Below are 16,369 nucleotides of genomic sequence, written 5' to 3'. Positions count from 1 at the left end.
TATATATATCTATATCTATATCTAGCTATATGTATATAGATATATCTATCTATATATCCATATCTATATCTATATATATATTCACTGAAAAAACCATAGGTTTCATGCATGTTATAGTTAGGAATTGGCATTTAAAAAACCTTAGAAATTCACAGAAAAAACCATAGGTTTCACGTCACATATTACATCACTCATGACATGGTCAGTGACATCACTGATGACATCACTGATGACATCACTGATGACATCATCCATTGAGTATGTATTTCTGAACCGTTTTATTATGTTTAATATATATAGGGAAAGGCCTGTTGAAAAATAAGTGGGTGTACAAGTGTGTGAATGAATGATTTTCTAGGTGCGTAACTGAGTCTATAAGTGAGTCATTAAATGTATCTTACTGCAGACTAGTGACTAAACTGTGTGAATGTCTGTATGTGTCTGTGTGTTGGTGTATAAGTGGCTGCATGGTTTTGTGAATAGCTATACGAGTGTCTATATGGGTTATTGATTGGTTGTCTGAGTATCTGTATGGGTGCCTGAGTGTTTGTGTGGGTAGGGTGTGTGTGACTCTGTGACTAGATGTGTGAGTGGGTGATTCAGTGGGTGCATGTTTTTAAGAGTGCATCTGTGATGGACTGTATGGTTGGGTGAGTGTATGTATGGGTGTGTTAGTGATTGAATGTATATCTCAGTTGTATATGTGTCAGTAACTACATATGTGAAACGCAGTGTATATCTGTGTAAGAGTATATAACTATCTCTATGTGAGAGTGTGTGATTTTGGGAGGGGCTGTATGCACCATAGTGCAAGGATATCTGTGTCATGTGCTGTTTGTTTTTCTGCAGGAAGACACAGAATTTGTTAGTATTTTTACGAATAAGTGAACTTGAGTGTTTTTAACTGTATAGGTGAGTAAATTTTGCTGTGATTAATTATTTGCATGACTGACTAGATGTGTCAGTACCTCAATGGATGATTGGCGGTGAGTGTCTATATAGGTGTATAAATGCACAGAATGACTGTAAGTATGAGTGACTGCACAGGTGAGTGAGTGGAGATGTATGTAGACCTAAAAGTCAATGAGTGGGTGAGTAGTTATTAGTATTGGAGTATCTATGGTTGTCAAAAGGGCCGTCTGAAATTTTGAGTCGGTGTATCAAAGGTTATATGTGAGAAGATGCACTAATTTATCACATGGATGACTTCATCAGTGATGTCATCAGTGATGTCATTTGAGATGTCATCAGTGATGTCATCAGTGATGTCACTGACCATGTCATGAGTGATGTAATATGAGACGTCATTAGCAGTGCATTGCGGGGGCGCGAGTTATAGTTAGCCGAACTAACTATAACAGGGGAATTTCTAGGGTTTTGTACGAGGGAAATGTCCAGCTAACTATAACGCCCCTGAAATCTATGGTTTTTTCAGTGAATATATATATATATATATATATATATATATATATATATATATATATATATATATATATATATATATATATATATATATATATATATATATATATATATATATAAATATATATATACTCCTGTCGAGGGCAGGAGTGAAACCGTTTCCATGATAGGAATGGGAAGGCAGCATGGCTAAAATTGGTGGGGTGTAGGGTAAAGGTTTTCTCCTCTGGAAAAATATTTTTCCAGATAGAAAATAAAATGAAAAATGAGTGCCGTTTCACTAAGGCAAACAAGTTTTCACCTGTGCATTTGTATACGATCGCCGTTGCACGGCTGAAATTGGAAATTTACTAATCTCATCCAGGTGTGTTCCTGGCAACCTTCTGCAGACACACGAGTTCCCTCGGAAATCGTTACTAGTACAACAAATATTGCCAGTTCCAAACATTCATCAACTGTTCCCAAATAAAGGGCTAAAGCTTTCGGTCCAGATGTAGTGTGTTTAAATCCCACTCCATTATATGGCAGTAGTGTTTCTGCGACATCGATGTTTGTTTCTATTGATCGCCTGTTTAGGTGTGGCAATCTTCCTTATCACCTAAAAGCTTTGTGACTTGACCCACGGTCCCATCACGGGCGCGCCACGGGCTGAGTTCACAGAGAACCGTAATAAACCGCCCCGAGCGCACCACGAATCTCGCGAACATTCCGGTAGCGCGCGGAACTCCGCGAGCAGGTAAATCTGAGGCGCTTGTTGGTTCATCGACAGATAATTGCAGTAATTAAACTCATCAAGATTCAAGCCTCGCTTCAACACTCTACATTCTCCGTTTGATATGTTGGTGCCTTTTGGTTTGGGGTAAACAGAGCGGTGCAAGGTTCCGGTTCATTCACACTCTGGGTGCGCTCCAGTGCAGGGACACAATGGGAACGAAGCGGCTCGAAGCTCGCCTGAGTTCACGAGAGAGCACCGTCCTCACAGGATGAGGATGTGAAACAATCGGCTGTATGACGATAACAACGAGCAAGCTGAATTAGTAGACTCATTTTAACTGCATTTTTAAAATGTATACATTCGTTCCAGCTGATCGGTTCTGCAGGCGTCCTTTGCTCTGACCCTAGCGCTGCGAAAATGAATCCAAGATGCTCCCAAGCGCTAGCATCTTTTCTTCTCAGAGACCACCAGTGCCTGCATGTTTTCTGATAAAATCCACTCCCCTTGGAGAGCAACACATCTTTGTGAAAAGGGGATGGGGGTGGCTCCCTTTACTAAAGTTGTTATTTTATCGCAAACTCCCACACTGTGCTGATTTGATAATAACTGGTAGATTATAGAAAATGTAAATGAAAGTCTAATTATATGATCGTCTCGCGGACGACGCCCTGCTGCTGCAACAATATGCCAGGAAGCTACATTTCCCCGCGGTACCGCCTGAAGAAGGTCTTCCTACCTGTGCAGCGGTTCATGGTGTGTTTGTCATCTCCACGGTCTGAGATTACCGCTCCCCCTACTCTTTTTAAACCATTCTGGGCTTCACGACACCGCCAAAACGTGTGTATACGTGATCAGACAGACTGACAAATAGATAGCTAGCTAGGTAGATAGATAGATAGATAGATAGATAGATAGATAGATAGATAGATAGATAGATAGATAGATAGATAGATAGATAGATAAGATAGATTTAAATTCGCAAGCACCTGTCGCAAGTGTATTTTTTTTCCGATGTTTATTTATCCTATAGTGCTCTTTAAATTTGCAATGTATTTCCAGTCATTATATGGCGATGCATTGCAAAGTAACAGCGCCAGTCTCCTTTCTTACGTCGGCAATACACGAATGCAGAAAAGACATCAGGGGGGCTCGTATTTAATTATAAAATGGGAGCAGGTCGTTTTTCTTCTTTTTTTTTAATCTCCGTTGTCTCTTTATGGATGCGTGTTGCTTGTTTTGTCTCCTTTAGGCATAAGATGCGTTGGAATACTGCAGGTTCGAGTGAGGTTCGCATATTCCGCCGGGCTACGGGCACAAAGCTGCCTCTGAGCCGGTTCTAGGGGTGCACCGAGGCAGCCGCCCCACTCTCGCGCCTCACCCACACGTGTTTATGCAGAGCCGCCATTTAATAGCGTTAATTGCCTTCTAGTTAAAATGGCCTGATTGCAGAAAGGGAAGCAATTTGGCTGCGCGCTGTCTGGGCTCCGGCAGGATTGTTCTCGCCTCACCTCTGCAGAAAGGAGAGGGGTTTAGGCATCCGAGCCCTGCGCACAAATTGCACCCGGGCTGCTTGGCATCATTCAGGCGCTATAATAGGGCATTATTGGGGCCGCTTTGAATAATTTAAAGCGCCGGGTGAAAGCCATTCTCCCGAAAATTGCTTTAACTTTTAAAAGGACGATGAATTTTCCGCAAACCATTCCTTTGTGGGGGGTGCCATTATCCCCCAAATGTTTGAACAGCCCACTCGACGCCCTGGCATAATATGTCCGTCTATGATTACACGAAAAACACTCGATTTGCTGGAGGTATGGAATGTCTGATACAGAAGCATCGGTCTACTGAAAAATGTTATTATATTTTTCCTGTTTGATACCGGTGGATTGTTTTCTCCTTCAAAAAAACATCGTCTTTCCGTATTCTGCAATAAAAATCTCTGTTCGCGAACTACTGCGGGTTCGAATCATATTTTAAATGTAAAAGCAAAACAAAACAACAGGTAATAGATTAAAACGCGTCTTGTCGTGAGGAAAAGGGCAGCGTCGCAGCCCCCTATAAATAGGCGTGTGGAATGTACACATTACACAGCCAGAAATGTGCGAGAGTGATAAATGCTCGCATTGGTGCCGTTTGTTTCCGCGATGACCCTGTCGGTTTTTGAGGCTTTGTGGGGAGGATGAGTTCTGTTCGCCCTCCCCTCCCCTGACGGCCCAGTGGGCTGGCGAGCAACGCCTCGGTGACACCTCGCCGACGCCTCTCTTAATGCCCGAGTCAGGCACATGAAAGCGGTAAACAGCATGGCGTGGGGGCGGCCTCACCTGTTCTGACACTGGCCGCCCCCCCGGCCCTCTCCAGACTACCCACCTGAGGGATGTGGTGGGGGTAGGGGGAGGGTCTGGTTGTCTCGATGGCATTTGCCTGAAAAGGTAACGGGATCTGGTAGCCCCATGGCATTCACCTCAAGAGGACCGGGGATCTCCTCCTAGCATTCACCTCAAGAGGACCGGGGATCTCTTGGCATTCACCTCTAGAGGATCTTGGGATCTCTTAGCATTCACCGCTAGAGGATCGGGGATCTCTTAGCATTCACCTCAAGAGGATCTGGGGATCTGTTAGCATTCACCTCTAGAGGATCGGGGGATCTCCTCCTAGCATTCACCTCAAGAGGACCGGGGATTTCTTGGCAATCACCTCTAGAGGATCTTGGGATCTCTTAGCATTCCTACGGAGGATCTGGCGATCTCTTAGCATTCACCTCAAGAGGATCTGGGGATCTCTTATCATTCACCGCTAGAGGATCGAGGATCTCGTAGCATTCACCTGTAGAGGATCTTGAGATCTCTTAGGATTTACCGCTAGAGGATCTGGGGATCTCTTAGAATTTATCTCTAGAGGATCGGGGGATCTCTTAGCATTCATCTCTAGAGGATCTTGGGATCTCTTAGCATTCACCTCTAGAGGATCGGTGGGGGGGGGGGGGAGCTGGAAACCTGGGTTTTCGCACCATTCACCTTTGGAGGACAACAGGGCATCGGGTTTCCAAATCGCTGACCTTCAGGAGAGCAGTATGATCTTATATAATGCACCTCAAAGGGCGGGGGTGAACTTCACAGCATTCAAGATGCAGAGAACCTGAAATCTGGTGTCAGGGGTAATTCCCCTCAATATACGTTGAAACCCGGCGTTCTTAGACGGACCTACGAGAGAACCTAGAATCTGGGGCAATTTAGCACTGACCCCAAGACAAAGACAAATTAAAAAACATTCTAAGATCACTCTCCCGATGGGAACCCAAGCAACCGAGGAAACTCCCCCCAAAAGGAGGCGAATTGTGGCGTCGCAGACAACTCACCAAGCGGGAACCAGGGGCTCCCTCAGCCCTCACCTTAGGGGAACCTAGAGCGTTCACCTCAAGGGGTGTCTCTACCACCACTGTGACCCTACCTCGAATGCCATTGGGTGAGGGGAGCGAGTAAACCCCACCCACACTATATGAGGTCCCGTCATCCCAACTCCTGTCCATCTATCTCTACATCCTTTAAGCATTTCATGAATCCATCCATGCATCCATCCATCATTTCATGCTTCAATTTGACCTTCCTTTACCATTCTGTCCATCCACCTTTCCATCATAACTCTCCCACCCATCCTTCAAACCTTCCTCTCACACGCCCATTCCTTCATCCTTTTCCCATATATACATCCCTTTTTCATCCAGCCGCCATTTCACTCTCCTCGTATCAATCCACCCACACTTCCATTCATTCGTCTAGGTGTTTATCATTCCAGCCATTCATTTCACTCATCCGTCCATTTACCCTTCCATCCACCTTTTCCTGCTTTTGGCCCTTCCTTCTTGTCACGGTTTCTTTCTTCTTTTCATATGTTCTTTATTTCGCTCTTCCTTCCAGCCCCACACTGGCAGTAGCGTAGCCAGTGGAATGTGGGCCCCGGTGCAAGGAAAGAAATAGACCGCCTGCTGCTATTTGAAAGACACAACGCAGAAATAAACAGGGCCCAGCGGCCTAAGCTGCCCACTGTGCTCTGTTTATTTCTGCATTTAGGCTTTCAAATAACACCCCCCTCCCCGCGTAAGCTGTGAAAGCGAGGGGGCTAAGGTAGGTGGGGTTCAAGATGCCACTGGTATATGGTTCTGAGAGCTCCCGCCAATAGGCGCCTCTGACTCAAGAGGTCGGAAGCAGCGCTCGGTCTGTGGTGTTTCAGAGACTGGTGGAGCAGGGTAGGCCTGCTGGTGGACCCGAAGACTCTCTTCCCAACCCGTTCCTCGTGCCAAGCCTGCCTTCCGCTTCCTGGTGAGCCCTGGACTGGGGCGCTGCCTAGAAACTAACTTGAAAAGAGCCTCGTGTCGTGCACCACAGCGAGCCACTTCTATGTAGGGCTCCACAGCAAGGCAGTGACACAAAGCGCACAACAAACCCAACTGACACCCGCTGCAGCACAGCAAACCAATGGCACCAGGAGCTCCGCAGAATTCCACTGACACGTAGTGAACTACAGCAAACCACTGACACGCCGTGCACAACGTAAAGCCACTGACACGCCGTGCAGCACAACAAAGCAATGGCACACCACTGACACGTACTGCGCCGTAGCAAGCCACTGGCACGTGGTGCACCACAACAAACCACTGACACGCCGTGCACAACGTAAAGCCACTGACACGCCGTGCAGCACAACAAAGCAATGGCACACCACTGACACGTACTGCGCCGTAGCAAGCCACTGGCACGTGGTGCACCACAACAAACCACTGTCACGCGGCGCACAACGGAAAGCCACTGACACGCAGTGCAGCACAACAAACCAATGGCACACCACTGACACGTACTGCGCCGTAGCAAGCCACTGGCACGTGGTGCACCACAACAAACCACTGTCACGCGGCGCACAACGGAAAGCCACTGACACACCCTGCAGCACAACAAACCAATGGCACGCCACTGACACGTACTGCGCCGTAGCAAGCCACTGGCACGTGGTGCACCACAACAAACCACTGTCACGCGGCGCACAACAGAAAGCCACTGACACACCCTGCAGCACAACAAACCAATGGCACGCCACTGACACGTACTGCGCTGCATGCAGCAAGGCACTGGCACGGGTTGCACCACAACAAACCACTGACACGCAGTGCACCACAACACGCCACTGGCATCGTGCACAGCGGTCAGCGACTGACATCCCCTTAAATGGCACAGAAAAGCCGGGCAGCCTCGCTGCACTGTTAACAATCTCCTAGTTTGGAGAAGACATTCCTATCACATTCCTATTGAACCAATACTACTGTCCTGCTCGTGAAAAAGGTACAACTGTCACTGGCGCTCTACGCATCTACCCAGAAAAGTACCCGTTCATAGTATTCCACTCACAGGCCCTGTTGACTGCGAACTTTCATAGAAGCACTGGGTGTATTTACCACCCTTGACCCCAGCACTGTACGAGTTTCCACAGTTAGTATGGATATGAAACATTATAGACAAACCTCTCCGTGGAAGTGGCTTCCCCTTGACCGTCATTTGCAAACGCTCTTAATCGCGACTTTCCTCTACTGTTTCATGTCTGTGCAGACTACCTCGTGCAGCATCCGTTCTCTAATGATGGTACCTGTAAGGCAGGTTATTCAGCAGACCGTGTGCACAGCGCCTGCCCACCCTCCACCTCTACCGTCAAAACAACACGAGGGGAGCAGACAAACACGTCAACAGTGACATTCTTCCTGTCCACGGTGTCTGCGTTTCACACGGACTGGTGCGCGGAGGGAATAGTGGCAAGTTTCACAGATCTGTACACCGTGCCACGGAGCTCAGGCACCCCCTGTGGGGTTGTGCACCCTGCGATGCAGTGGTGTACACCTAAGTGGGAGAAATTACATTAAGATTATATCCACCTTCTGATATTTTTAAGAGCGGTGACTATTTTAGGGAGGAAGGTTTTTGAAAGTAATTCTAGTTATTTTCGCAGCAATAATTGGTTAGGAAAATGTTCATACGTATGTTGGAGTCTCAAAAACATAATTCTAAAAATTAAAATACGGAAAAATTACCAACATAATTAAAATGTCAACGTTAGTGGCTAAAAGACTTGCCGTCCGCCACCAGGAGTAGGAGTGCTGCTTAATGCGACTTGAAAGTCAGAGCTATGCATTGTGTTTGGCAACAAATGTCGATGTTTCAGTGAGAGGGCGCCGTCTACAGAGAAACGCAGAGGGGCATGTGGACAAAGCGTGCTTGAGGCCCTGTTAAAATGATCACACCGTCCAATTTTGGTTGCTTGTATACAGATCGAGATGATTTAAGGCAAACGTGAAAAGGGTTCTGAATTTCTCATAGAGTCCGAATCGAGGAGTTAGGGATGAGCGGAGGGGAACCGTACCCTCACTTACTCAGCACACCAGCTGATCATACTGCTCTTTTACTTGGGACAGGCGCACAGCCCCTCCTAGCCGGGCGCAGAGTTTGAGGAAATAAACAGGCGCGTCTATGGATACACGTGGGGCTACTTTCGGCACGTGGGGGAGCTTCTGCCAGTGTGTTGTGTGAAAGGTGCCCCATCCCCCCTTTATGCGGAGGGCCCCAGAGCAGCGGGTGGTTTGTGGGCGCCTCCGGCTGGCACGCAACACAGTCTTCTCTCCAAGCACGAGCCCCTCTGTGGCCTCGAGTTCCGCATCCCCAGAGCACGCGCCTCGGCCTCTGATTGGCTACTAAGCCGCCCCTGCCCGCGCTCCGTGAGTTCTCATTGGTCGAGAGCCGGAGCCAGCGCTACTTCAAAGCCGGCGCGGCCAGGCTGTCAGAGTGTGGCCGCTGGAGGCTGAGCGGCGGGAGCAGAGCGGGAGATCTGGAGCCGACCGGGCGGGCTGGGAGCAGGCACCGGCATCCGAGGACAGAGCGGCAGAACCGACAGCACCCGGACGCACCGGGGCCTGGCACCCATGGCGACCTCTATCCTCGGGGTAAGTGACCTCGCGCTTAAAGCAGTGCCCCGGGGGCGCCGCATCCGCCAACCCCCTGTCCCAAAGCAACCGAGACTGCCTGTCCTGGAACCAATGCGATTTTTTTCCACAATGATGCACTCTTGTTTAGAAAGAAAAGGCATGCTTATTTGGTACATTACACCCGCACAACTCCGCGAAACAAAAGGAATTATGCATACCGCTAATTAAAACATATGAAAGTTTCTCAATATATTTCATATATTGTCATTGGATATCTAGATACAAGTGTGTGTGAGTCGGTAGATAGATATAAATAACGGTTTTTACACGTTATTATTACTGATTCCAGCCGCCGTAGAAGGTTGTGTATTTCCCATCTGTAACATTTTACATGAAAGATTCTTAGTTTAATACAACACATTATAGGGTTCGCGGGGATGGCAAAGACCAGCATATGTGTGTGTGGCACCCATTCAATTGTATAATCGTACACAGCGCAGGCTTCCATTATCCGTCAAACCGATTTGTGTGTTTACATACCAAATACAAAGTCAGTGATAGTGACTCTGTAGTTAAGTTTAACACCATTAGTTCATGTGGAAATAATTATTGAGATTTTGTGTGTGTATCTTTAATTCATAGTTATTCGCAGCCACGTTACAGGTGTGGAGAACACTTAGGTATATGTACACACACATATGTATGTGTGTATATATCCTTCTCTGTGACACTGATGTAGAGGCTTGCAAAGGCTGACAGTTTCGCTCACTGAATGTGCGTGCGCATGTGTACATATATTTTGTGAATTCACATGTATGTGTAATATGTACAACAAATGAGTTTCAACATTTTGTTGCTCAATCAAGTACTTCTATAGACAGCGCATACGTATTAATACCTTTATCTTATATAGGCACATTATTTATGTAAGGGATCTACACGGACCTCTTAACGAATTTACCTAGGATAACATCCATCAAATTTATAGTTTTTATTTCGTATTCGAGTCCAAAACTGTTAAAATATTAAATTTTTTAGAGGTGTATTAATTAATAGATGTTGTACCTTCGATCCCAGTTTTTGTGGCACATTTATGGACACTTTACACAGAATTATAATACTCAACTATTTCGACGGGTGCTTAGAATGAATGATTCAGTCTCTGTGCGGCACCGCACGAGCGTACATTGCCACTCCCTCTTCACACAACACATCCGAGTCTTTGGTCCAAGTTGCCAAAAGCGGGTGCAGGGCAGGGTTCATTCGTCACAGATTAGAAACGTTTCATCGTGTTAGATAATAATTATATTTTCCTCGGACAAAGAATAGCTTGGCGCTACAGCACAAAATGCTTCCAGAGGGCACAGCTGATTATTTTATTGCGATATCTATGTATATATTGACACAGGGCGTTCAGGGAAAGGGGGCAAGGTAAAATAGAAACCCCCTGGGGTGGTGGGAGCTTTCAAAATGCTGTGAGTCTCTCATCCCAAACGCACAGTCACGTGGGCGTTACTTCCTCCGAGCTGTATGTCTTCCTTAAGCAGCAGAGAACAAGACATATCTCCAGCCCTCTTCGGTATCACAGGAAGATTTATTGTAGCCGGAGGTGAATGGGTGAAATTCCACGGGTGGCGTGCGTTCCACCGCGGGATCTCTTGTTGGACTATGTCTTTCTAACCAGTTTAACCTCAAGCTAGTTCTGGGGGGCACCACCTGGGACCTGCGTGGTCGCAGTTTGGAGTAAAGTGGGCACTGTTTATTGCCCCGTACCTTTCCAGAGCAGTTCCTTGTTAACAGTACGAACATTCCATCCCGGGCAGACATAGAACGCCCCCTCCCCCCTTCCTCTGCTCACCTGGCTGCCACTGCCTCATGTATTCTTTCTTACTTTGCACAAAATTTAGCACAGACTAAATGCTTTTCGGACGTGTACAAGGGCTTAGGATAGGAAGAAGGGGGTAGTTTAAAGGGCCTTCCCAAAGCGAAGGGGAAGGTTAAAGGTGTGTAGAGGCGTTTATCAGAAAGAACTGGCATGCCACGACGGGTCCGGGCAAGGCACAGTTGTGTGCCAACCAATAAACCCAATCCATGCCCCCTCCCCACACAGCACCGCGGTGAACACCACTGATCCCTGCTTTGACATGGAGTCCCATGGGGGTGCAGCAGTTCAGGGGATGCCATGCAGAGCGTAGGCCTTGAAGCGGGTCCAAGCATGTGCCCGACCGCCAGCAGTCCTGTCCCATTACTAATGGCTCTGAAGCTCGAGTTGGAGATCACATGGAGGGGGGCAGATGTTGGGGCATGGGGAGTGATGGGCTGTTTTTTTCTTACATACTGTATGTGTGTCAGGTAGGCATTATTGGCTGTCATTGTGGTTAGTAGTGCACGCGGAAACCCTGACGAAATAGCACTGTACAAATCACCCAACATGACATCTGATGCATTTTTTTTTTATTCCCCCCAGGAAGAGCCCAGATTTGGAACCACGCCTCTGGCCATGCTGGCTGCCACCTGCAACAAGATCGGCAACACCAGCCCCCTGGGATCCCTGCCTGAAGCCAGCGCCTTCGCCAAGGGCAGCTTCCACCCCTGGAAGCGTGCCACCTCCAGCTGCAGCATGGGCGGCTTCGCGGTGGGCAGCAGCAGCAGCCGGGCCTCCAGCGGGCCTGGCACGGCCGCCAGCAGCGCCTTCTGCCTGGCCTCCACCTCGCCCACGTCTTCGGCCTTCAGCAGCGACTACAGCGGCCTCTTCTCCAACGGGATGTCGTCCGGCTCCTCGCCGCAGGACGGCGGCCAGTCCGCCTTCATCTCCAAGGTGCACAGCTCGGCCGAGGGCCTGTACCCGCGCATGGCGCACCCCTACGAGTCTTGGTACAAGAGCGGCTTCCACTCGGCGCTGCCGGGCGAGGTGGCCAACAGCGCCTCCTCGTGGTGGGACCTGCACGGCGGCACCGGCTCGTGGCTGGAGGTGCAGAACCCGCCGCTGCAGGGCGCGCTGCACTCCGGGGCCCCGCAGGCCGCGGCCGCCGCCGCGCTGCACTCGCAGCTCAGCTCCTACGGCTCGGACTTCGGCTCCCTGACGCACTCGGCCTTCAGCTCCACCGGCCTTGGCTCCGGGGCCTCGCACCTGCTCTCGGGCGGCCAGCACCTGCTCTCCCAGGACGCCTTCAAGCCGGTGCTGCCCTCCTACGCGGACTCCAGCGCGGCCAACGTGCTGCTCTCGGGCGGCGGGCCCAGCGGCTCGTCGCGCTCGGCTCGCCGCTACTCGGGCCGGGCCACCTGCGACTGCCCCAACTGCCAGGAGGCCGAGCGGCTGGGGCCGGCGGGGGCCAGCCTGCGGCGGAAGGGGCTGCACAGCTGCCACATCCCCGGCTGCGGCAAGGTCTACGGCAAGACGTCGCACCTCAAGGCGCACCTGCGCTGGCACACGGGCGAGCGGCCCTTCGTCTGCAACTGGCTCTTCTGCGGCAAGCGCTTCACCCGCTCGGACGAACTGCAGCGCCACCTGCGCACGCACACCGGGGAGAAGCGCTTCGCCTGCCCCGTCTGCAACAAGCGCTTCATGCGCAGCGACCACCTCAGCAAGCACATCAAGACTCACAGCGCGGGGGGCGGCGGCAAGAAGGGCAGCGACAGCGACACGGACGCCAGCAACCTGGAGACGCCCCGCTCGCAGTCCCCCGAGCTCCTCCTGGACGGGGTGCACCCGGCCCGGGGGGGCAAGGACTCTGTGCCGAGTGACTCCTAAGAGACTCCTGGGCCTGAACTGCGGAGGACTGGCCCCGGCCTCCTCGCGCCCTGAAGGGGCAGGCTTTGGCCTGCTGAAAGGTACTCTGATGCCCGAGAAGGGACTGCCCCGGAAGATCTGACCTCCCTAGAGGGGCTCTCCCCGGAACTCTGACCTCCAGAAAGGGACTGGCCTCGGAACTCTGACCTCCAGAATGGGACTGGCCTTGGAACTCTGACCTCCAGAAAGGGACTGTCCCCGGAACTCTCATTGTGTGAGCACAATCCCTTGACATCCTGAGTTGAACATTCCCTGCAGGTCTATGTGTGAGTGGGGCTGGCCACGGCTCTCTCTTCAGCGGAGGGGGACTGGCGCTCTCATCTCCTGGCTGTCACTCCTGGAACATCAGTTTACAGAGATGGCCCGGCACTCAGTCTCAAGAGGTGGGAGCTAACGTGCACTCTACTCGCTTATGAAGACCACTCCTGTGTCTAGTACTGTAATGTCCTGGGTAGCCCCCTTTCTGGCAGTGCGGTTTGCCCCAAGGGGGCTCATCCACTCTATTTCCTTTACACAATGGGCGAACCTTGATTTCTTAACTGAAGCCGGGCGCACAGCTGGTATTTGAGCTCTCCAAGGGGATAGCCTTTGACTTTTTGTTTCGTCGGACGATGTCTTCTCTGTGGCTCCCGAGGAGGGACTGCCTCTGTTAAACATACCGCAGAAGATTGACTCTGCTCCCTGACACCCTTACAACCCCAAGGCGCCTTCTCCGTGGCACTACACTGCATCCTAGCGCTTCACGCAGATAGGGCCCTGCAACTTCACCCTGCGCTTCACACAAAGGCGGCCCATTCCCTTCACTTTTACGTTGGTACAACCAGAGGGCGCGCTGCCACTCCTACTGCATGAGAGTGCCAAGCCCATTCGCCTCACGCAGATAGGGTCACATAACTACACCCTGCCCCTTCTCCCTTACTTTCCTACAAACGGAGGGCGCTGTGCCCCTTCATCCTGCCCCCCACCTCCCTGTGAGTGCCTTGCCGCTGCTCCGTGGCACTCCTACCACCTGAGAGAGCCAGCCCCCTACACCCTACCCTTTACCCCTACACGCAGACAGGGTTCTTCAACTACACCCGGTCGCTTCAGGCAGAGAGAGCCCTTGCACTCCTCCAAATGGAGAGCACTGGGTCCCTGCATTCTGGCATTCACTCGATCACCTCTGAGAGCGCTGACTCCATGGTTTGGCCCGCAGTCCAAGATGGGCTTGTGTACTGCTGAGCACTTGTGCATCCAAGAGGGTCTTACCTCCCGGAACGCCTGGTCCCCATCCTCTGGCATTCTTACACCCAGACTCTCTCCCTACTCCATGGCACTCTTACTTCCCAAGAGACTAGCATCTCTCCCGCTGGTATTCCTTCACATTATGATTACCCTGCCCAAGCCTCATGGCACCTGTTCATCCAGAGAGTACTCTGCCCTACTCTTTGGCATTCACAAGCCCTAAGGGGGTGATACCACTACTTGCCTGGCTAGCACTCTCAGGCTCTGGGAAGACCGTGACCCTTTTTCCTGGCTCTGTTACGCCCGAGCGGATCCTCAGCCCTACTGCGAGATACCTTTACACCTTGGGGGTGGGCGGGCCCAACCTGCTGCTCTGCTCCCTGGCATGCCTTGGGAAGGCCCGACCAGCTGCTTCCTGTCACACCTCGGGAGGGCACATTCGGGTATCACATGGCATTCTTGGACCCTGAAAAGACGTTACTCCTTTTTATGGCGCCCTGAGCCATGCCCTGACTTCCTGATTCTGAGCCTGAGAGTCCACCTGTCACGGGTCTGTTAAAGGCCCTTGTTTTTAGTCTCCCAGTGACGTGCCCGTAATTGCACATTTTCTCCCAACATGTGAGAGAGAGTACATATTCATGGAGTGAGATCTCACTCGTGGCAATGAACCTATGGAGGTGTGTACTACTACTCATCCGTCAAAAGCGCTTTGGTGTCTGCCCCGGAACACCCAGCGCTATATAAATGCAACAGTTACGATCCCTTGAGGGCCCTCACCCACTACCCTTGGCACTCTGGCCCTGGGACGACCCAGTCCCCGTTCCCCAAGGGGCCCGCTTTTCATTCTCTGGTAGCTGTATGGTTGAGAGCGTCCTGCTGCCACTCTCTGAGGCCCACGTCCCAGCCACTGCTGCCCCTCAGACGACCCCACTGTTGCACCACCGAAGAAGGCCGCGAGGGCCTGACCCTCATACCCGCGAGGGCCTGACCCTCATACCCGCAACGGCCTGACCCTCATACATGCGAGCGCCTGACCCTCATACCTGTGAGGGCCTGCTCCTAGACTCTCACATCTGATTTGGCATCCACATCCTTAGAGGGCCTGTGTCCCTGGAACCCTTACCCAGCCCTCCCCTGTTCCTATAAGACCAGGTCCTTGGCACTATTGCCCCCTCTAGGCCTTGCCCAATCTCAGATATCCCGAGAGGACTCCCCCTCTTCTCCCCTTCCAGGGGGCCCTGTTTCCACTCTGCACTTTTATGTCCCCGATGCTCGAATTGCCAAATAGAGTTTTCGGGTCACCCAGGAGATTCGTTGAACCCCGCCCCACGCTTTCAAAGAAACTGAAACAAAGCATAGCTCAGACACAGACCCCTCTAAAAAAGAGCGTAGTGCCATGAAAACCGGCGAAGCGGTGTACTCCGCATAGTGGATTACACCGGATGCCGCCGGTAACATGCAGCTGCGTCTGCGCCTCGTTTGCACCCGCAGTTGCTGACTCCGCCCGCGCCAGAGGCCTCGTTCTTTCTTTCCTGTACATTGCCCTTTCAAAAACCTTCTTTTCTTTGTGATTTCCTGAAATTCAGGGAGTTTTAATTTTCGATGCACTTTGTGGAAGTCGGTATATATTGTAAGATATATTTAAAACCTGTTGAGTTGAACTTTCAGTCGCAAACGTGTACATTAAAGTTAAGGCAAATTAACTGCCTTTATGTGTATGGAGAACAATCATGATTTCATTTTCGTATTATTAAAGGACTCCGAACATTAGATTTTCGTTTTTTCTATTTTAGTACATAAGTGATTACAAATACTTCCTACAAAAACGTACACTGTCACAGCTTTAGAAGTTCATATTTACAGTACTATGTGTGTATATATATATATATCTCAATGAACACTGTGTTCATTGTGTATTTTATATATGTATGTATATATATTTTACACCATTTACACAGTGCTTATTGTTCCCAGGAGCTGCTTCAAAGCAGTATTGTGTAATGTATATAAACGTTGTATAGGCTTCAGCAACAGCGACTTATACAGGTTGTCAAATTTTAGAATGTGAAGCTGATGCTACATTTTATAGAGCCGTGTTGACAACAGATGAGCAGTTAACTTTCAATTCTAGTTTGCGATGTCCCCTTGTATAGTTTTATTAAGACTGGCTTTAGCGCTTAGAAGCGGTCCATTTGTGACGAAACTGCAGAGCGATGGAAATAATTGGATCCAGTGGAGATGGGGTGTTAATTTCTCGTAAAAA

At 50.1% G+C, this 16,369-nt stretch overlaps 1 protein-coding gene across 1 annotated transcript; it reads left to right on the top strand.

The window, feature by feature from the left end:
- Nucleotides 1-8,962: 8,962 nt before the first annotated feature.
- SP9 (Sp9 transcription factor) lies at nucleotides 8,963-15,870 on the top strand. Its single transcript, XM_085645267.1, has 2 exons — nucleotides 8,963-9,110; nucleotides 11,560-15,870. Exons 1-2 carry the CDS (start codon nucleotides 9,090-9,092, stop codon nucleotides 12,841-12,843), a joined length of 1,305 nt encoding a protein of 434 aa, XP_085501393.1. The 5' UTR covers nucleotides 8,963-9,089; the 3' UTR covers nucleotides 12,844-15,870.
- The last annotated feature ends 499 nt before the right edge of the window (nucleotides 15,871-16,369 follow it).

The sequence above is a fragment of the Triturus cristatus genome, chromosome 3_1, assembly GCF_964204655.1.
Source record: "Triturus cristatus chromosome 3_1, aTriCri1.1, whole genome shotgun sequence".
NCBI classification, from domain to species: Eukaryota; Metazoa; Chordata; class Amphibia; order Caudata; family Salamandridae; genus Triturus; species Triturus cristatus.
The sequence above is the reverse complement of the archived record's forward strand: the minus strand, read 5'-3'. Positions and strand labels throughout refer to the sequence as shown.